Source organism: Vanacampus margaritifer, chromosome 15, assembly GCF_051991255.1.
Source record: "Vanacampus margaritifer isolate UIUO_Vmar chromosome 15, RoL_Vmar_1.0, whole genome shotgun sequence".
NCBI lineage: Eukaryota > Metazoa > Chordata > Actinopteri > Syngnathiformes > Syngnathidae > Vanacampus > Vanacampus margaritifer.
In genome coordinates, this window is record NC_135446.1 from 19,259,728 (window position 1) to 19,280,507 (window position 20,780).

Genomic DNA, 20,780 nt, shown 5'->3' on the forward strand with positions numbered 1-20,780 from the left:
TCACCTGTTGCTAGGCAGAATTTGTGGCGCACATTCGATCTTGAAAATAAATGAGTGTGGTCTCTGCAGAATTTGCGGGGCACGAACAGAATTTTGCCAGCGAACACATGCTCTGTCACCTGTTGTTAGGCAGAATTTATGGAGAACACGTAGGCCTGAGACAAAATTGCAAAGCCGAACCTTAAAACATTAGAGCATTTCCAAACTACACTGTGTATCATACTGACCAATTGGTAACGTGTTGTAATGATTGACATGACAGCCAACTGGAAGGCGGGACAATTTTAAAACGCATTGTAACATGAGATACTGAATTAAGAATATTAGTGAAGTTTAATTTGTAATGCCTTACATTTCTGTGTTTTAGCAAAAAGAGATAAAAGTTGCTGCCTGTCTCTGACCTAGAGAATGGGTTTATGGCCTGGCCTCTAGAGGGCGCCCTGCTATTGACACCCCACTGCAAATGAGACATTCAGTGCACCTCACCGTCCACTTTATCTTATCTCATTTAACTTGCAATGTACATTGGATCCTTGAGTAATACACCTTTATCTCCGCTTTGCAGGCATCAGTGGAGATTTGACACATTTTGCTGGATGGCACCGGGTCTCGTAAAGCTCTACTGAGTGGAAAATTATTCATAACTTGTTTCCTCGTGCGCCCTCGTGCACTTTCATTTTTTTTTTTTTTAGGCGCATACAGTATACATTATTACTTCTCTTTCAGCCCACAAGTTGCCAGATTTTAAACGCTGAATTCCCTGATGATGCTCATCCACTCCACCACAATACACTCAGAATGGCCAGCTGGAAATGAAAGATGCGGGCTTCTCTTCTTTTTTTTTTTTTTTTTTCTCGGGGAGGCTTTTCTTCTAAGTGCTTGGCGTGAGAATAAATTGAAACCGCCCTGGGTCAATAAAAGTGATAGAATTCCAGCGTTTACTTTGTTAAAAACGCAATCTAATGATTAAAAGCTTACTAAAAATCAAGGGACAAATTCATCCAAATAAACACTTATCTGTGTGTAAATACTCAACTGAAGTACAGTATATCATTTAAGACTACAGGGTCATAAAATTGATTTAAAATGAGGGGCCCTATATTACAGCAAATATGTTGATTTAGCATGAAGGCAGCCTAATTATAATTATGGCTTTATGGCTTATTTCCTACTCACACCCTTTTGCAAAGCTCTACACTGTTACTTTGTTTTATTGCGTACAGACGAGTGCTAGATTAAATGCAAAAAAATAAATCCTAAATGGATTTATGAGCGTAAAATGAGGGTACAATTCAGTGTAAAGAATTATAATGAGATGGTTTGGACAGCTAATGAAATCAAAATGGATACGTTGTTGTTTTTTTGGACTACCTTTATCTGGCGCCCCATTTTTGCTTCCCATTACAAAGCACAGTAATTCAATATGAATTGCATTACCGACTCAACACTTTCACTGCATTACGACTTGATATTGTTATTGCATACGGACTGATTGAATCCCGAAATAAGTCATGCATGTGGAATTAGTCGACTAAATTGTATAATTGCGACGTTAGAGCATCAGTTATGGCAGCGCTGAAAAGCCACGGGGGGCTGGTAATTGAATAAAAATGGCGGACGCGGTTGGTGGGAGGTAAGCGCACCCTCACTCTCCCTTTGCCCCCTGGAGGTTGTGTAGAAACGGCGTAGTGTATTAAGGTGACCAGCGTTGCGTACTGTAGCGCGGCCGCCGCTGTCTGACGCCCGCCTGAGCACCGCTAATGGATTGAAAAATGGAGGCGGCGTGCCGTTGCACCGACGGGAAGAATCACTTTAGGACTTCGCTCAGGCAGAAACTTTGTCGCTGCCGTGAATACATGAATTAAATTACCTGCGGGGTGGCTTTTTCTGTCTCTCACAGCTATGTTGTCTTGCCACTTTTCAACATTTAACTTCTAACTGAAATGAACTCAACCACACAGACAAGGAATCCTGTTGTAAACATTTGGAAAGCGCTCGCTACAGACATCACCAAATGAATTAATTTTTACGAATCAATTTTGTGCTGTCACTTGTTGCTAGGCAGATTTCGTGGGGCGCACTTTGGCCTTAAAACATACTTGCACTGTCACTTGTCTCATGCTGGATTTTTGTGAGACACACTCAAGCCTTGTCACAAATTTAGCCGCACAACTGAGCCCCCATAAGAGAAATATTTGTACGGCTATCTGTTGGTAGACCCAAACTTTGTAACACATTTCCAGCGTAATTTGTGACGAGGATGAATGAGCGTGTTGAGCACAGCCACTTGTTGCTTGGCAGAATTTGCGGGACATACTCAGACTTGGAAGATAATTGCGCTGCCACTTGTTGCCAGGTTGCGGGGCTCACTTGAGCCATGCTAAAATTTGTGGGGCAGACACAAGCCTTTTGACATTTGTGCAGCCACTTGTTGCTAGGCAGTATTAATGGGGTAAGAAAATAATTGGGTACTTGTTGCTTGGTGGAATTTTTTGTCACACTTTATAACACATTTGAACTGTCATTTGTTGTTAAGCAAAATTCAAACACCACAATGAGCCTGACAAACACATTTGTGCTGTCACCTGTTGCTAGACAGAGTGGGGCACACCTCCAAGCCTTAAAAAAAAGCATTTGCAGTTTCATCACTTGTGGCAGAATTAGTGGAGTATACTGCAGCATGATATAACAAAAAATTGTATTGCTACTTGTTGCTTGTCAGAATTGATATGGCGCATCTGAGCCTTATAACGCATTAGCCCTGCCACTTGTTGCTAGGCAGAAATCAAAAAGTCAAGGACTAGACGACACATAATTTTATCACTACAATAAAGTATTTGTGCTTATTTTCAACCACGAACGGTTGCACCAGGTAGGAAACAAGGACACGCACACTATGTGAGTATTATGAAAATCACTGTAGGATTAATGAGCTCCTCATCAATTGAAAGCCACACTGAGGTATTGATAAACTGAGACAGCAACTCCTGAGACCTTATTATCATAGTCACGCCATCGATTTAGACTACATGTTAACTAAAAGCATCTATATCGGGAGTGAGGCTACATACGCACTTGAATTTGAAATTCCAAAGTGTCCTCTTCCTTTTTTAATAGTCGTGTTAATGTTGTGGGTAGATTTAGGGGGATTATATAATTTTTTTGTTAATTATTACTTTTTTTCTGTTTGCAATGCAACCATGTTATCATAATAATGAACAATAGTAGCATTATGATTATAAACAGTTTTACTATGGTAAAACTAAACATTTTATTTTACATTATTGCTGTATGTGATACAATTATTTTATGTCAGTAGTACAGTAGATGTAGTAGTATAGCAATTATGCACCGTTTTGCCGATTTCCACAAAAATGGACGGTTGTGCAAATAAAATAATTTTTATTTATATTAATATTGATGATTTTGCCAACATTAAAACGTGGGTTTAATGTTATTAATATTAATATTGTTGCTAGTAGTAATATAGTATGTGGAATTAGTCGCCTTCAAAACAATTTTTAACATTTTCACGCGTCCCCATCACAGCGTTAACTTCCGGGTGACGACACCGGAAGTACTTGTGCTAGAAAGGCGGATCTCTTTTTGCTAACTTGCTTTTTTCCCCACCTTGATTTATTTCCAGTCTTTTTCAGCTTCCTTCCGTATTTTTGTCACCGTCCGGTTCAAACGAAAGCCCATCCCTCTCGTTTTGGGCGACTGTACTCTTTTAATACGCGTGGGTGTATTTGACTCTCTTTCCGCGACGACCGGAAGACTTTCTTCTCTGTTAGCGACTAAGCTAACTTTTTTTCTTTTTTTGGGAACACCACTTTTCAGAAGCACACGCACAAAATGGAAGACACAGAGAAGAAAAACAATGTAATTTGGGCGTTGAAAACCGGCGACATGGACGTGGTTTCAGCTCTGCTGGTGACGGTAAGAGACAAGAGAGGTGGAGCAACGAGAGGGGAGAAATCCGATGACGGTATGGTCACTCAAGCGAGTTTAATGCGCCTCCGACAAGTGGCCGCCGTGTGGATAGTGCATTAGCATGCTAACGCTAGCCCCGCTCGGCTAACGTCAATAAGTTGATTTCGTGAGTCACTCTTGATTTGGGAGATGGAGCTGTCACTTATTTCTTTAATATGCTTTATACCGGTCACGTTAAAGTATGATTTTAACTAAAAATGTTTAAATATCAGTGTTTTTGACAAGTTGCTTAGCGTTAGCGTCGTGAAGTGCTTTGGGCGACGTCGCTGGCAGGAACGGACCTCTCGTCATGTTTCAGCCATAGAGCCTTTGTCGTTCAATTCTCTATGGACATGTACTCTACTACGAATAATGTTACATACTATATATGCATATAATATATGCATGCTCGGATAACAAACTTATGTTTTATTTGAAAGCAAGCAGGTGCCAGACAAGATATCAACCAACAAGCATAATTAACTTTAATGCGCAAGTAAAACCCCAACACAATACACATGACAGTGGCTTCCAGTTTTTTTTTTTACAACGTTGCACCTCCTGGAAGAAAAAACAGTAACCCAAGTATGTGCCAATCCAAGATGCCTGCACAACATAAAAAGTGGAGCTGAAATGATTAACCAACAACTTGAGTAATTTGATTACAGTGAAAAGTTAACGCAGAGATTTTGCGTTGTCACTCACTAGATTATGCCCCACTTTATAAAGCCACACACATTGAACATCACAGATGTTTGCACATTAAATTTTATAATTTTGTATCTGATTAATCAATGGGATAATTGGTAGATTAACAGAAAGCTAAGAAGTGATGTTGAGCACCGCAACAAAGATTTGATTCCCAACTCAACCTCTGAGACTGCAAGCTGCGATCTCAGCACACTCCATTCGAGATCAGCTGTCATAACTCCTCAATCGGAAGATGAAAGACCGCATTTAATTGTGGTCACTGAAATGAAGCATCACATTTGCATTGTAAATAAACGACTGTCCTCCGTTGGGACTGAAGCACTCGCGTGGCTTGACGAATGGGCTCCCACAACAGCTTCAACCTGCACACTGTCCTTTATAATAATAATATTTTAGTTTAATTTTAACTTCAGTGTCAATAGATTGATAGATTCATTAATCCCAAGAGGTGAAATTCAAGGTGTCTGGTAGTAAAAAAGTACATCATACAAAAAGGCAGTAAGTAAAAATGACATCAAACGTAACATAAAAGTAGTTCCTACAATAGTCCTAAAATGCACATTAACAAGATCCATTTTACATTCTAATGGCAGACAGTATAAATAAAAGCTGCCTAAGTAGCCTCGGTTGGTTGGTTATTAAATGAATGAATTAATTGAATGGGGATGGAATTACCTGTTAGGCTAGCCTGTGTAGCGTCAGCATGATTTCATGCTAATCCGCACAATTTAGCATTGCAGGTGCTTACCTTTTTTTCCAGGAAGGTGGACGAGCACCAAAGGCAGCATTTTCAAACTTCACACATTACAGGAAGTAATTTGTTGCGTTAAAACGGTTGCACAACTGATGTGTGCAGGAAACTGTTAAGACCCCCAAGACTGATTGTTTATTGATGAAAGTGTTGTTGGGGTCTGTTTGTGTGCTGTCTAAATGGGGCTTTCGCAGGAGTTGAAAAAGGAAGTCAACGATAAGAGAATATAACAAACCAAATTATTTACTGCGATGGTGGTGTTTAGTTGAAATCATTGTTTCCCAAACTTTATTATGTGGTTGTGGCGCTCCAAACAGAGAAGTCACAACAAGTATATATGCTAAAATCTCATTTACATTTTCTCAAAAAGGCTTTTACTCCTCCCTCACCAGGTCAGGTCTTAGCATTTGATTCTCTGCAGTAACCAGATCTATACTGGACACACTCATCTAATTTGGTGTTTTGCTTTCTTCACTTGCGTCAACGCACAGGAAGTGATGTCATCAGTTGTTTTGTTTTTTTCTCTTGTGCATGGCAGGAACAAGAAGTCAACCGGCCCCTGGATGGCGGCAGGATGCCCCTTCACATCGCCTGCGACTTTGGCCAGACGCTCGTGGTGGAGCAACTCATCTCCCGGGGAGCAGATGTCAACGTAGCCACAGTTTTTCGTCTCTATACATTTCCAATTTGTGTACGTTTATGTCTTCACTCCGTCATCCTCGCAGGCTATCGACAAACATGGCTTCACTCCACTGTTAACTGCCTGCTTCGAAGGCCACTGTGCCTGTGTCAAGGTCCTGCTAGAAAAGGTTGGTTTACCTGTCACACTTTGAATTAGGCACACCTCTTTGTAGGAAGCAATTCACTTGTACACTGATCTTAAAATAGGAGTCATGTTTTTTTAAAGTTAATACTAAAAGCTTTGTATTGATGGTTTGTGCGTGTGTGTCAAATATCATTGTGTTCTGTAGGAGTAGGAAAGTTGTGGGCTGGGAAACAGGCATGATACAGAACGAGAACATTTTTTGTTTGTGAGAACGCATGACGAATTTCATGGCATGAATGGCGAACGCCATGTAAAGCAACATGGCGGGGCGGCCACCTGTCGGAGTGTACTGCAATGAGGATTGTGGTTTGCAACAGCACACTTGTAGTTGCCTCTGAGACCATTTATGTGCCTCAATAGATGCTGCTGTTTTGGATAGCAACCAAGTTCAAATGAGCATACCTGTTTTTCCCCCATTTATGGTCATTTGTAGTCTTTTCTGCGCCGTGGCCATGTTGGAGTTTATAAAGAGTTTGCTGACTGGCGGCACTCATTCACAACAGCTCTGGTCGGCAAACAAGAGGCCTTTGTGTGTTCCCAGGTGCACCATGGGAGCTGACCCATGTGCTAATGCCCCAACCGCTGCCCCTTTTTTAGTGCTAAGTGTGCTGTTGTTGCCACACAGTCAACCGTTTAAAAAGGCAATTTAACCCCAATAGGTGACCCAGTCATAGGGTGTTTGCATGAGTGTTGACCACACACACTTTGTCAAGCAATAAGAGTTTTCTATAGACTCCATGGAAGTCCATATGAAATTGTAAATATGGTTCAATGTTGACGTAAAATGCTAATTGTACAATTACACAATTCCCTAGTAAAAATACAGATTTTATTTGGTTCCAAAAAAGTGTAAACGACCATTTTTACCCTATAGGATTATTTATTATTACTTAAAATTATTTTCTCTCCATAGTTAAGTACATATTTTCAGTGAGTTATGTTTTATACATTTGCCAGAGGGACGTGTGGTCCAAATGAGCTCACTGGTGTCACACGAACTTCCTCAAGCAAATTTTTAATGAGCCCAACCCCAGCTGAGGTGTGGCTGATGAAAATTTTAGCCACGGTCAACCTCACCCCCCGTGTCCTCCGCAGGGCGCTAACAAGAATGTTGCGGGTCCGGACGGAAAGAGACCCTTCGATGTGGTCGTCGATGACGCCCTCAAGGCACTGCTGGAGTGATCGGGGACAGGAGGCGCCGCAGGGAGGCGTCATGGGGGCACGAGCGCAACAAGACTGGACACGGCACGGAACCAGGTGGTCTTCTTCTCACTGCTTCTGTCTGTTAGCTCCGGGGTGCTCCTCTTACCTGTCTTAGTGTTTTTTCTTCTCCCACTTCTCCGGGATGTGGTTTCCGCTCTCTTTTTTGTTTTTGTTTGTTTGGTTAATCGCCATTAAACAGGAGGACCGGTGGAGGTTGCGCGCTCAAGTCGCTCCAATAAAACACAAAGCTTATTAGCACTTAAACAAAAGTGGCTTTTACGTAATCCTGTGTTTTTCCCTCTGCATACTGAATTATACAAAGGAATGTTTGGGCCACACTGGACAGAATTAATAAAAAAAATAAAAATTAATGACGTCCTATTTCTAGATGGAACGGAGTACAATTTTTTTGCAAAAACTATTACTACCTTTTTTGAACATTTTTTTCCTTTTATATATATATTCTTGAGAGAAAAAATTCTAGTTAAAAAATAAATAAATACTTTTTCGAGGCCAAAAATATGTATTATTTGTAAATTTGACATTTTTATGCCCCAAAAGTACAACTTAGTGTTAAAGCATCCTCCCCCTTGACAAATATGTCTTGATTGTCTGGGAAAATAAGGATTACTGTTTAGTCAAAAAAAAAAAAAACAATTGGCTGAAATTATTTTTTCTCTCTTTCAAAAATAACTTTCTTAAAATTTTTCCTATAAACATGTCATAAAAGTAGAAATTAATTCTCTTTTTTTTCTTTTCAGTGTGGCTCTGAGCTTTTCATAGAATTGCACTGTACAAATGTCAACTAAGAAAGTTTTTTTTTTTTTTTTTTTACATATATATATATATATATTGCAACCACTCCCACTTCCTATAAAGTTCCTTTTTGTATTGCTTACATATCACCTAGTATTTCCTGTATCCAATGATCAAACACCATGCTGGCTAACGATAACTCGGAACACTCACTTGAATGTTTTTGTGTGTGTGGGGGGGGGTAATGCTACCAGAAAAAGTAAACTCGGAAGCCTTTTTACAATGTTTGTTTTTCATCTTAGTTAAGTGGATGATGCAGGTGCACCCCAGTAATATTGAGACCCCGCCCCCTCTATTCACTTTGGCTATTTTTCTTACCCCCTCTTTGGATTTGCTTTGGCTGCATGTCAAGTCTGCTTGGACGTCATCACGCCGTCGCGCGCTCTCGGTTGCTTTCAAACAAATACTTGCTATAATGTAAAAACAAAACAAAAACAACTGCTCTCACTGACTTTGTTGTGACAAAAAGTCTGTAAAAACAAGAATAAAAATATCTGTAAAAGTTCACTTCATCTGAGTGTTTTTGACCGTGATCACAGAGAGGTTAGTGGGTGTTTCCGAGATTTTGTGTGTCTAATAATAACACTGGCCCGTCCCCACCCACCGAAACAAAGTGGCAATGATGTTGTAACGGTTTTCACGGGAAAAGCATTGTCATTTTCAGATTCGGGGATATCATAATACCCTAAAACCATTGAAACTTAGGCATCAAAACTATGATGACAACTCATGAACACATTTGGAGTTATGTACGTAACAAAAATAATTATAATTAAATAATAATCTGAAAATAACAGGGATGTGATTTTTCCGCTAATTCGCGGAATTCCGCTTTTTTTACCCCCCCCCCCAAAAAAAATTCAGATTTTTTTTTTTTTTTAGTAGTTCATTGTGTATGCACATGACTCCGACAGATAACATCTTCTGCTATAACAAAGACATTTGTGGTATGCTCTAATATGAGTTACTTTTCATTTGGTCATGATACAATTATTTGTTCATGAAATTTGAACTCTTCAACATTATTTATGTGTTAACTTAGTAATCACATTAGTTAGATATGATGATATTCTCAGTGATAGTTTTTAAAAGCAAAGGCAGTCCAATGTTTTTGAATGTGACTGATTTTGAGTTGACTAAAACTGCCATTTTATATGGGATAGTTCAATATACATTGAAAATTTATGCTGTTGTTTTGTCTTATTTCTTTGTCATGTGAGTGCATTGAAAGTACTTAAAAACACGGAAAACCCATGAGACCCCAGACCCCCGGCTAAATTTTCAGATAATTTCACTTTGGTCAAATCACATCCCTGAAATAATAAAAATGCATAAATAAAAAAGGCACCCTTTTCGCTGACGACTTTTTTTGCACATTCTTGGCATTCTTTTGATGAGCTTCAAAAGGTACTCACCTGAAAGGGTTTTCCAACCATCTTTAAGGAGTTCCCAGAGCATTTTTAAAATTGTAAAATATAACTTGAACCCCAGTCTCCACAAATATATTCATTATTATGAAATTTTAGAAATGATTTACATAACTTCATGATTTACATGGACAAGAATGTAAGGATTTTGTGTCATTATCAATGATGCATTATTCACTGAGAAATAAAGCAAAAGGTCGATGCTGAAAAATACACTAAACCGAATCCCACTATTTATTTCCACACAAGTGAATAAAAAGTTCTAGTGAGCGACAAATGTTGGTCGTCGGGTCAACAGGCAGCTCTGGCGTTCGCATGTTGGCGACCAAACTGATTGGCTCGGCTCTCAGTGGTGATTGGCAGATGCTGTAATTAGCAGCCGTGTGCTGGCTCCACACATTAAGCGCCGCTTCCATTGTGATCAGCCGCCTCAACATGCTGCTTAATGAAGTAGCAAATCCAAATCATTAGCATAATTAATATGGACTCGTGATTGCCTTTCGGGCATATTTGCCGCCGCCTCCCTCCATTCATCTGTTATCGAGTCCATGTCTTGTGCATTAGTTGAGCTTAGTTGCGACTAATCTATAACTTATTTCCCCACTCTCCTTATAGATTGCGGACAACGGGGCCTAGGTGACCCTTGCGCGAAATCGACCGCTGAGCGACGACAAATTAAATGATTGTTCTTTATTTGATTCCGCGCGGCGATATTAGCCTCAAATCCGCCGGCTCATGTGGGGGAAAAGGGCAAGCACGACGGTGTGGATTTAGAATGTTTATTTAGATATGTTGACTTGGCAGTGTGCCGTTGTTGCCTTAATCCCACTAGAAGGTTCCGCGGAGAAATCAACAGAAGTCATAATGCCATTAGGTGACGTTTTAATTGGGAATAAAAGAGGATTTATTATTTTTACCCCACGTTTTGACGATTGATTGTGTAAGTCGCACATGAGGACTCAGTCAGTGTCTTCCTTCTTCTTGACGCAAAAAGTAAAATTGGTGTAAACACTGCAGGGCTGCGTTTTCTGATTGTTCTCATTTCTAACTTTACAGAGCCGGTTTCGAAGAATGTTGTGAAACTACTTTGGCAGTGTTGTGTGGGAGGGGAGGGTTGTTTCATCCAATTCGATGCAGCCAATCAGGCGCAGTGACGAAGCCTCCAACAAGACGGGCATTGATCAGGTCGTAAAACTGCCGGCAGAATGGCGCGTTTCATGGCTATTGTGTAGTATCGCGAGTTGAGAAGGCAGGATGATGTAAAGATCCGCTAAAGTTCAATGGAGGCAACTTGGCTCCTCTCGGTTTCTCCTTGAATCCAAAATTATTCAGTTTTAGGGTTTGGATTTGAAGGTGAAACATCTTCAAAAAAACAGGAATCGTCCCTTTGCCTCCATTCAATTTGCGGTTTACCATGACGTGAATGATTGGAATCTTCACAGACTTGAAGCTGGAAAAGCTTTTATTGCTTTTTTTCCCTACGATCTGAGTATGAGCAGGTAGGCCGAAGAAGTGCATCGTTGAATTTGTTGAGCAAACACATGATCCACGAAGGACACTCCACTTTGGACTGACCCTTAGGGTTAGGGTTAGCTAATCCAATACAGCTGAGCTTTCAAATATGAACATCTTAGGGTGATTTAGTATGGAGGACCAAAACTACCAAAATTCAAAATAAATGACTAAATAAATAACTATGAGTGAAAATAAAAAACGGATATAAAATTAAATATATTCAAAAATTAAATATGTATTTATGTGTATGTGTATATATTTAGTTTTTTATTTATTTATTTTTAAATTTAATTTTCTAATTTTTTTTATATGAGTTTTTATTTTCACTTTTAGCCATTTATTTATTTTGAATTTTGGCAGTTTTGGTCCTCCCATCATTAGGGTGATGATGAGGATTTGTGGTAGAAGGTGACATCTTGGGTAATTGGATCAGGAAAAAATGCTGTGTATGTTTGCAGATGGTGAAAGATTTAGGGACTAATTCACATGCTATGGTTTCATTTCGTTTCTGTTAAGATGAACTTAATTTTCCTGGCATTCTTTGAGCTCTGTGTTGGAATCTACCCTCTTCATTGGATTGACCCTTCCACCCCCCCCGCCCCCCCTTTGCGAGTACCTCGTTATTTACAACGTCAATCCCAAGTGGAGCTGCTCTCTTCGCTCACCTTCATTTCCTCTTGTTTGTTACCCACAGTTGCGCTGCTGCTGCTCCAAGCAGGCAGGCTAATTCGGTTTGAGTCTATCGGGACGAAAAGATCATGTGCACTCTATTAACCTTTCTGGGGGGGGGCCCGCTACTGTACACTTAATGATTATCGTCGTCACCACGTAGCGTTTGGCTCGCTTTATCGCCGCCCCGCACTGCAATGAATGTTTACGAAACAGAAGGACAGGGAGAAAGGGTAGATTTGAATGTTTTTTATGTAAGCAAGGGCGGCCACTTTTGAATGATTTTCACTATACCTTTCTCTGGTAATTAGCATATTATCGCAAAGTAAGCATACCGGCATTATGCTGTCACCTCGCCAGCTCTTTCCTATTCGCAAACTTTTCCACCCCACCAACTTTGTGCCCTCCTGAGTTCTTCTCCTGCTGTGGCGTGATACATTTTTATGATTTAAACAGGTGGTGACTCAAATATGGCGTCTCCTTCGAAAGGTTCTCTGTGTGGTCCTTGGAGTTAAGATTCTCTTCACCAGTGGAAAAAAGTTGGCGATTATGCGCCACAGAAAACTTATTTATGCGTTTGTCCACGCCTCTCTGCCTTGCTTACCATTTCCCGGGCTTTACTGAGTGCCTTCGTCGGCTTCCTGATAATGAAACAAATTTGCTAACCAAGTGCTAGCAGTCAAATTGGCGTGCTAATGAAAATGCTATCATGTCGGCTGTCGCGACACATGAGCCGGCGGGGCCTGAAATATGGTGGTCTGTTTGTGTTCCCGAGCTGCGGTAAAAATGCGCCGTCTGTATAATTGGCATTAAATATGACCTTGCTGCTCACCACCTGTAGTAAAAAAAAAACAAAAAAAAAACAGGTGTTAAGTTTGTACTAGCAAGCGTTGGCAGATATTGATTCCGTATGACGGAGAGCTTTATTCTGTTGCCCTAACAAGCCGTGCGGCCACAGGTGGCTTGTTTGTCTTCATTAAAAAGTGAATATTGCGCCTTTGATTCATGCGCCAAGTCATATTTCCACGGGTGCACCGCAACAGCAATTATTCAGGCTAAATGCCCGCTACAGGTGACGGTTATTTCCCCGTGTGAGTGTGAAGATGGAGTCAGGTAGTGTAACCACGACAACAATAGTCTCTTACACTCGTAAGGAATTTGTCCATTTTTGGGCTTTTTGCTTTTTGTTAATATTAACCCATTCACTCCCAGCAATTTTCACTAAAACAATCCCCTTCACTCCTGGCTGTTTTACTGGATTTTGAGTGATTTTGCAAGGCCCACAGAATATTGTGTTCTATTGCTATAAAAACATGAAACCTACCAAAAGAGTAGTAGTCTCTTCTTACATCAAGAAAAAAAAGTATATTTCTATTTGTTTCCGTTTTGCAGCAATTACCATTAGAATATAGCTAAGTTTCATCGTTATTCACAAATCTATTTAGAATTCTGAGTAACTTGAGGGTTTTTTCAACATGGTCCTGGTTCATTTCCTATGCTCTGCTGCCACCTGCTGGCCGTTTGTGTAATAACTACCATTTCTTCGACCGTTCTTTGCAGTTGAGAGGCTGCATCAAAGCCTTCTGTATACTCTAGCATAAAAAAATATATAAATCTGTATTTGGGACACTTAAAATATTTAAACTAGAACGTATTTATACGTTTTTGGGAGCAAATGAATTAATATAAACTATAAAGCATATTAAAAAATCACTGAGTGAGCTGAAATTGCACCCAATTGTCAAAAAAATAGTTGAAGTTCAAAATGGCACCGTCCAAAATTTCAAAATGATTATTGTCATTACTATATGTGGGAAGCAATTTTTTATAGTACACGTAAGTAAAAATGTCAAAATTTTGGCCCATTGACTCCCATTATAAATCATAATTTTTCATGTTTTTGTTGAAAAACCCACGATTACCCAATTTATTCCTTCACTGGGACATCAACTAAACGTAGACATTTTTTTTTATTACTTAAAAGTAATAAAAAACATGATACACCAGATGGCACTAGAGAGCTAAATATCATTTTTCGTTGAGCTGACATTTGCTTCCCCATTCCTAAACCAAAACAAGAAAGCACGGTTGAACAAGAAAAACAAGAGGTTTTTTTTTTTCTTGAGTAAACATTTGTGGGCATTCCTCCCACCTGTGTATCATATCTGAAAGATTTTCTGGCCCTGTTTTTGTGTCCGCTCCACTGTCTCATAAATTCCGTCCTTCCGCCCTCTTTGATTAACCCACTGACTTGGGGAATCATTCGCTTATGTCACTTAATGAGCTGTCAAGGCCTCATCACCTGTAGCGTCCGGTCGCTAATGATGAGTCAGTCGGGGGGTCTAGTTTGATATCAGTTGAGTGAGCGACGACCACATAGCACCCCACCTGCTGAGATTATTGCGTCGTCTGCTTTTAATTGTGCTGTACTAATTTTGTTGTCACCAAAAGTGTAACCAGTGCAAATAAAAGGCTACAGTCAGCGAGGCCCGATAATGGCGAGATGAACAGTCACTTTGCGGTTGGGGGAAAATAGGGATATTAATTTTGAGGAAGCAAATGCTCGACTCTTAATTAGGGTGTTATTGTTTACCACTAGACATGTAGTAATAATAATGAGCACTTAACAGTTTCCAAAGTGGAGTTACTTAAATGATATTTGTCACATCATATTCCCCTTCCAAAAAAAAGCTTTTCAGAACTTTGCCAAGACATAAAAAAATAAAAAAAAATCCTCAAAGGGGGGATGGTGATTGGATCTGAGCTTTCACAGCCTAACAAGCAGCCGTTTGGAACAACTCTTGATTTCGTCTGGTTGCGATCGCCGCCACTGTCTGGAAACGTAGAGATTTAATTACCGACCAGACATGATGAGTCGATGGGGAGTCGGCGACAGATGCCATCCAACAAGGCGCTTGGCTTTGGGAGGGGGGCTCGGGGTGTCGAGATCTGGGGAAGAAGTGTTATCTTTTAACAAGGGATACGTTTGGATTCACTTGGCTTTTTGTACGTCACACCCAATAAGAACAACAAGCACAGATTTGTTCATATATTTTGCTTATTTTGAGTGAATCAGCAGTTTGCATAGATTATGGCTCATAGACAGTAATAATAAGCTAACAATTAATATTGAATGAATGAGGACACTAATGGTTATATTGGAAAAGTATAGTAACCTTTGCTAACATTTAATAAGGACACAAGTGTCTTCACACTGCCCCCTTCTGGTCATGGGCAGTAGTGTGACCTCACACATAGCCAGAAAATGCGCAAAACTTGACTACAACAATTTAGCACGACATTCAACACAATGTGATGGGAACCACAAACACACATAACTCTGGTCTTGAATGCTATCGGAGGACGTGAGCATAGCGCCTCTTGAACTTTACATGTAATGTCATGTCCGAATGGGCTCGACATGTTTTTCCTCTCGTAATCTCCGTGTTGGTGTCTCTCAAAGGTTATGGGGGAAAAAAAATAGAATTTCATATCTGCTTGTATTGCAGGGAACAGCACAGCGTGTCACGGGCGCGCACACAAAAACAAGCGGCGCAGATCTGATTTCCTCCTTGGTCGTGGACTTTTAAAAGGCAGATAATATTCTGCCGACGTTCTTGTGGGAAATTAAAAAGAGGCGCCGGTAAACAACAAGGCGGCAGATATCAACGTTTAACCCCCCCCCCCCCCCCCTCCGATAAGAGCCTCTCATGCAGGCTTCGCTCTCGATGGAATCAGCAATGAGCAAGAAACAAAACAAAAAGCGGGAGGGAAAGCGTATGAAGCTCGGGTCACGTAGCGCAATCGTCAATGACGACGACGTTCGTTTCAGTTGACCCAAGCGAGGTGTATCCGATTTGTTTTTGTTTTTTAAACCAGCAGGAGACAAAAGTTATGCATCCACAGCCCTTTTACTGTTTATTTCAATTTTTGGCTTTAATTTTTCTTTTGGAGCGGGCAGGGGCTTAAGTTGAAATGTGTTCTATTTTTTAAATAATCTCATTAATAATTGCTTAACAAATATGTACTATAATCAAATGATTTTTTTTGTTGTAAAATTTTTTAAAAAATCAAATGAATACATTTAAAAAATATATTGTATTAGATTGGTTGTTTTTGCAAATAAATTAAATGTTAGATTAATATTAAAATAAAAAATACAATTATGTTTATACTCAATGTTAATCAAATTTTTGTTGTAAATTTAGTTGTCTTTTTTTTTTAACTATTTCTAACTGGTTAATTGATTTTCTATTAACATTGATTTATTAAGAAATTTTATATCTACATTAAAAAAATATTTACTTTGTAAATTTGTAAAATAGACCATTTTACTTGTATTTATTTTTTTAATTATTATAATTTATAATTATAGATTTTTTTAATAGATCTTGGTATAGTGGATATTTTAACAGAATTTTTCAAAATCCTTACATTTATTGAATTGTTTGATTTCAATAATACATATTTAAAAATTAAATATATGTACAATTTGTACATATAATGTATTTTACATTATTTTATTTTTGTTATCTTCTTATAAATACCTACAATTTATTATTTTTTGTAATTAAATGTTATAAATCATAATTTTTTAAAGTGATACCATTTATTAAATTAAATTTGTTTTGGGTTACACCTCCGGCATACATTGGTACCATCTCTGACTGTCTTAAAGCAATAAGCTTCTTGCCATATTTGTTTATGCAGTGCTTCTCAAATCGGGGGGGCGCAGTGATGCCAGGAGTGCAAGTGATGAAGTGCAATTGCACATGCACTACAGTAGGTGGCAGTGGCGTGCTCATTGTCAGAGCGTGACAGTCAGAGGTGTACTTATAACAATTTTATAGACAAATCATGCTATTTATAGTCGTGGCTGAGTTGGTTGTGAGTGAAATATATTTTTCTTCCTGAAAGGGTGTAACAAAAAAAACAATAAAATTGAAGCACTGCATTCATGCCAAGCAAAAGCTTCTGGTCCAATCAGTCAGCCGGTCAGTCAGTGTAGTGTGTGAGCTGCGCTGAAGAAGGACGTCCGGTCCAGTCCAGACGTCTGATTGCTTCCAGATGACAATCGGAGTCGGTGCGACACGACATGACAGGAGACGGCGGACGACCAGAAGGTGAAGAACGCGAGAACAGACGCTTCCCGATGGCTTCCGACGTGCCCCTGGCGGTTTTGCTCTTCTTCAGCGTGGCGTCTGCTCAACACCCTCGCTCAGGTGAGTCTGCCTCGCAAATGTTTAGAGACTTTAAAAAAACAAAACTCATTATTAAACCGTCAAATCAGGTTTTGGTTGGAAAGTCTGCGTTTTGTTGCTGCTGGCTATGATCACTGAGGAATTTCTCGCATAGCTTTCGTCCCGTCACGTGACCCTAAAACAACTTGACACGTGTGATTGTTACTAAATAGTGGAGAAAAGAGTTGTCTAACGAGCAATTTGGGCAAATGTACCTCAAAGTCAATGCAGAAGGGGAGAACAAGAAAAAATTGTGATAACCAGACAAGCAAAAGTAAGACAAAATTCCTGTAAAAATTGCCTTGTGTCATAGAGCCTGAAATTTGTGGTCAAATTTGGAGTTGGACCAAAATGTCATCATGTATGACTACTTGATTGAGCTTACTTTTCTTTGGCTTGTTTGTGTATTTGTGGACGGAGCAAGGATGAGCGTGGCTTCCCTGGATGACTTGAAAGGAACCGCGACTGTAATAACAAGTTTGCTCTATATTATTTATTTGGTTGTTACTAAAATAACTATGAGATTCATTTTTCTACGTCACTACGCACTGAATGCGTTGCGATGTACGTCCAAATAAAGTTTCGACAAAATGTATTCAACTGGAATTTTGAAAAATGAATCTCATAGTTATGTTAGTAACAACCAAATAATATAGAGTAAACTTGTCATTACAGTCAGGGTTCCTTTTAACAAGATGTCTTCCCTTCCTTTCATCCTCCATTTTGTTTTCTTCCGCGCGGGCAGCACGCCTCCAGCCAACTAGCGCTAGCGTTTAGCTGCGCTAATTAGCGTAGCTTTGTTGTTCCACTGGGATTACAAATTCCCCGCGCGGGCATATGCGCGCATCAGGCTACGCTAACGCATTCATTGAGTGAACATCGTATCGCTCGCTTTTCAAGGAACAAACGAGGGGAGAGTACAATTAATTGAATAATCAATCAGTTGGCAGCGGGGCATGTCCATTTTCTGTTTTTCGAAACATAATTTAATCTTTAGATGTAGGGAAGAATTTTAAACTATTTTACCAGAGGGATTATTTTTTTCATTTGAGTCAATATTGTTCTTGTCCTGCTGTCTCAGCTTTGTACCCGGCGGCGTTGCATCCAAAGCAGGGCGCACCCTGGCTGCGTGATCCTTCCTTCCAGCAATCTGTAGAGGACGTGGAGCTCCTCTTTGAGGTTAGCACGACGCTAATCATCAACAGGAAGGCCAGGAATGTTTTTTTTTTTTTCGTTTTTGTTTGTTTTAACCCACCACATTCTTTTCCCACTAAATCAACTTTATCCACCCAACTGACTCCTTTTCCTTGTCTTCCATTCAGATCCTGCTTTCCGGAATGGAGATCAGAGGCCAAGAGCCGCTCGTCATCGCCGACCCGGAGCTGGCGTCGCTGCGCGGCGTTCGCTCACTGGAGCTCATCTGCGACGACGTCCTCCCCAAGAGCCTCCCGCAGGTCCTTCGCCTGTCCGCCCGGCTGGACGGACGCCGCCGCCCTCTGAGCGCACCTGACTTTGAGAGAACTGTGCTGACGCTGGTGTACGCCGCCCAGACTGCTGCCGCGGCAGCGGACGGGACGGAGAGGCGCCGGGCTTGGGCCGGCTCCGTCGTCCGCCTCTTCAGGGCCATCCGGAAGGACCTCGAATTCTAGGTGTGAGGTTGTCATGTTAAGCACTACAGTATTCAAAAGCAGTTTTTCTTCTACAGTGTTTGTGTGAGTAAAGTGGTTTTGTAATATGTAATGTTATATAGTTCAACAAGTATTTCATCCTCTTCCTAGTTTTATTGATGACTGCAGCAATTTGGTACAACGTGCCGACTCAGCAAAGACTGATTAGGGCGGAAATGAAAAGAGAAGACAAGAATTTCCTGCCTTTGCTTGAGAAGGAGAATTATGAATATTTTAATAATATTGATGCTGCGTGAATGAAAATAAAAGAACACTTCATCATTGACTGGAAGGAAATGTCTAAATACTTTAGATAAATCAGTGTTCTATTATGTTTCTACGGTGTTTGTAGCCTGATGCTATCTATACTTGTGAGATAGCTTATTAAATATTCAAGTCATCAATCGCATTGTTTTGACTGAATATCTATGAATGAATTTCTACATTTTTCTCATACTGTACACAGAATGCAGATATAATTTTTCATCCACATAACGTGGAGACGGCACCCTCATGTGGCCACTAATTCAAATGGGCTCTTAAGATTAAATACTGTACATTTTTTTATTGTCATCAAATTATTAGTTTTTTTCTTTATAAAGATATATTTAGAATTGTTTGTGTTTATTGGATTATTCAGTATACATATTAGTTTAATTTTAATATATATTGTATTTTATACTGTACAATTTTCTATTAGTGCTGCCTTACGTATAGTACTAAAGTACAAATAATATAATCCAAAAATATTGGTCGTTCATCCTGTTTAAAAATAATAATAATAAAAATTCTGTGAAACTACCTTGTAATAGTGTAATGCGTTTGTCTTGCAGTACATTGCTCATCCACCAGGTAGCAGCATTTCCCAATTTGAGTCAATGACGCATGTTTCCACCTATGCAACCCCCCCCCCCCCTTCTCCCACGCACCAAACAGCACAGGTTTGTTGAATCGCATTTCAACTTCTAATTGACTGCCTATAAATGTAGTTTATTTGCCAGTTTGAAACTTTGTATGGCATTTAATGCAGTTGTCATTTTTAAATTTAAAACAGGAAGAGCTCTGTTTGCTAGCATGCCACGAAGAGGACAAGCTAGTTTGTGCAAGGCAGGTGTCTCTAATCAAGTGGCGGGTGAGTTCTCTTTAAAAACAGATTTTTAAAATAAACTCTTGGAGTTTGCTGTGATGTAATACCATCATTAATTACCTGACAATGTGATTTAGGCCTAGTGTAGCCATTTTCTTTGTAAATGGGACATAAACTCATGTTTTACAGCTATTTTCGTCTGCTAACGTCTGATTAGCCTTTAGCTATGGCCAGTGCCATAACAATGCATCTAGATTAGATGAAAAGGCTGCTCTCCCTGTTTTGTTCACCAATCGACTCTATACCTAATGTATGTCTTGTGTCATATTTATTTTCAATGAATACGGTTTTGGTGAAAGGAAACTGGTCGGTTTTCAGTTGCTCCAGCAAGGTTAAGAACCATTGTATTAGCGTTTTTCTAAATCTGGTGCAGAGGACTAACGAAGTTCACGGCAACTAGCAGATGGCGTTAATCCATCCGTTATGTAAGTATTTGCTGCCCAAATGGACCTGAAACGCAAGTTAAGCAATATCGAGAGAAAACAAAAGCCAGTGGTGGTCCTTGTTCCCTTGCTTCACCATGCGTTGGGATAAATGTTGCCTTAACCCCCCCGCTAAACTTCCCGATAATCGGCGTGGACGATTGGACCACCTGAGCTTGACTTCCGATAAGATCGACCTTTTGATTACTTTTGACAGGAGGCGCCATCGCCATCTGATCAGACAACGGGAAAATATACATTCTATCACTGCCACGCCAGTCGCCCCAGGATGGGATTTTCTTTCTTCATGAATCTTCCGTGGGTGCTTTTAGTCAGTCAGAGCCCTCGTTTAAAGGTCAGGGTTCACCTTGCGTGTCATCCATTCCACATGTCAATCAACAGTTGTAAATATGT

General features: G+C 39.9%; 3 protein-coding genes across 6 annotated transcripts in view; all 3 read left to right on the top strand.

The window, feature by feature from the left end:
• Positions 1–8,786, top strand: part of mtpn (myotrophin) — a 111,824-nt gene extending 103,038 nt beyond the window's left edge. For both annotated transcript variants that reach the window (XM_077545534.1, XM_077545535.1), the window contains 4 exons: positions 3,841–3,939; positions 5,973–6,086; positions 6,160–6,243; positions 7,356–8,786. In XM_077545534.1, coding sequence (XP_077401660.1) covers positions 3,856–3,939; positions 5,973–6,086; positions 6,160–6,243; positions 7,356–7,442 — 369 coding nt within the window. In that variant the 5' untranslated portion in view covers positions 3,841–3,855 and the 3' untranslated portion in view covers positions 7,443–8,786. The remainder of the gene's footprint in view (positions 1–3,840; positions 3,940–5,972; positions 6,087–6,159; positions 6,244–7,355) is intronic.
• Positions 8,787–15,977: 7,191 nt separating this feature from the next.
• Positions 15,978–19,709, top strand: fam180a (family with sequence similarity 180 member A). Of its 2 annotated transcripts, XM_077544752.1 has the most exons (4): positions 15,978–17,112; positions 18,212–18,309; positions 18,453–18,779; positions 19,631–19,709. In XM_077544752.1, the coding sequence occupies exons 1-3, from the start codon at positions 16,986–16,988 to the stop codon at positions 18,777–18,779; spliced, it is 552 nt and encodes a 183-aa protein (XP_077400878.1). In that variant the 5' UTR covers positions 15,978–16,985; the 3' UTR covers positions 19,631–19,709. The 2 variants fall into 2 exon arrangements, with proteins under 2 accessions (XP_077400878.1, XP_077400877.1); XM_077544751.1 differs by lacking the exon at positions 19,631–19,709 and having other exon boundaries at positions 15,982–17,112; positions 18,453–19,573.
• A 67-nt stretch (positions 19,710–19,776) lies between these two features.
• sema3c (sema domain, immunoglobulin domain (Ig), short basic domain, secreted, (semaphorin) 3C) overlaps positions 19,777–20,780 on the top strand; it is a 39,210-nt gene continuing 38,206 nt past the window's right edge. For both annotated transcript variants that reach the window (XM_077543486.1, XM_077543488.1), the window contains exon 1: positions 19,777–19,929. In XM_077543486.1, coding sequence (XP_077399612.1) covers positions 19,812–19,929 — 118 coding nt within the window. In that variant the 5' untranslated portion in view covers positions 19,777–19,811. The remainder of the gene's footprint in view (positions 19,930–20,780) is intronic.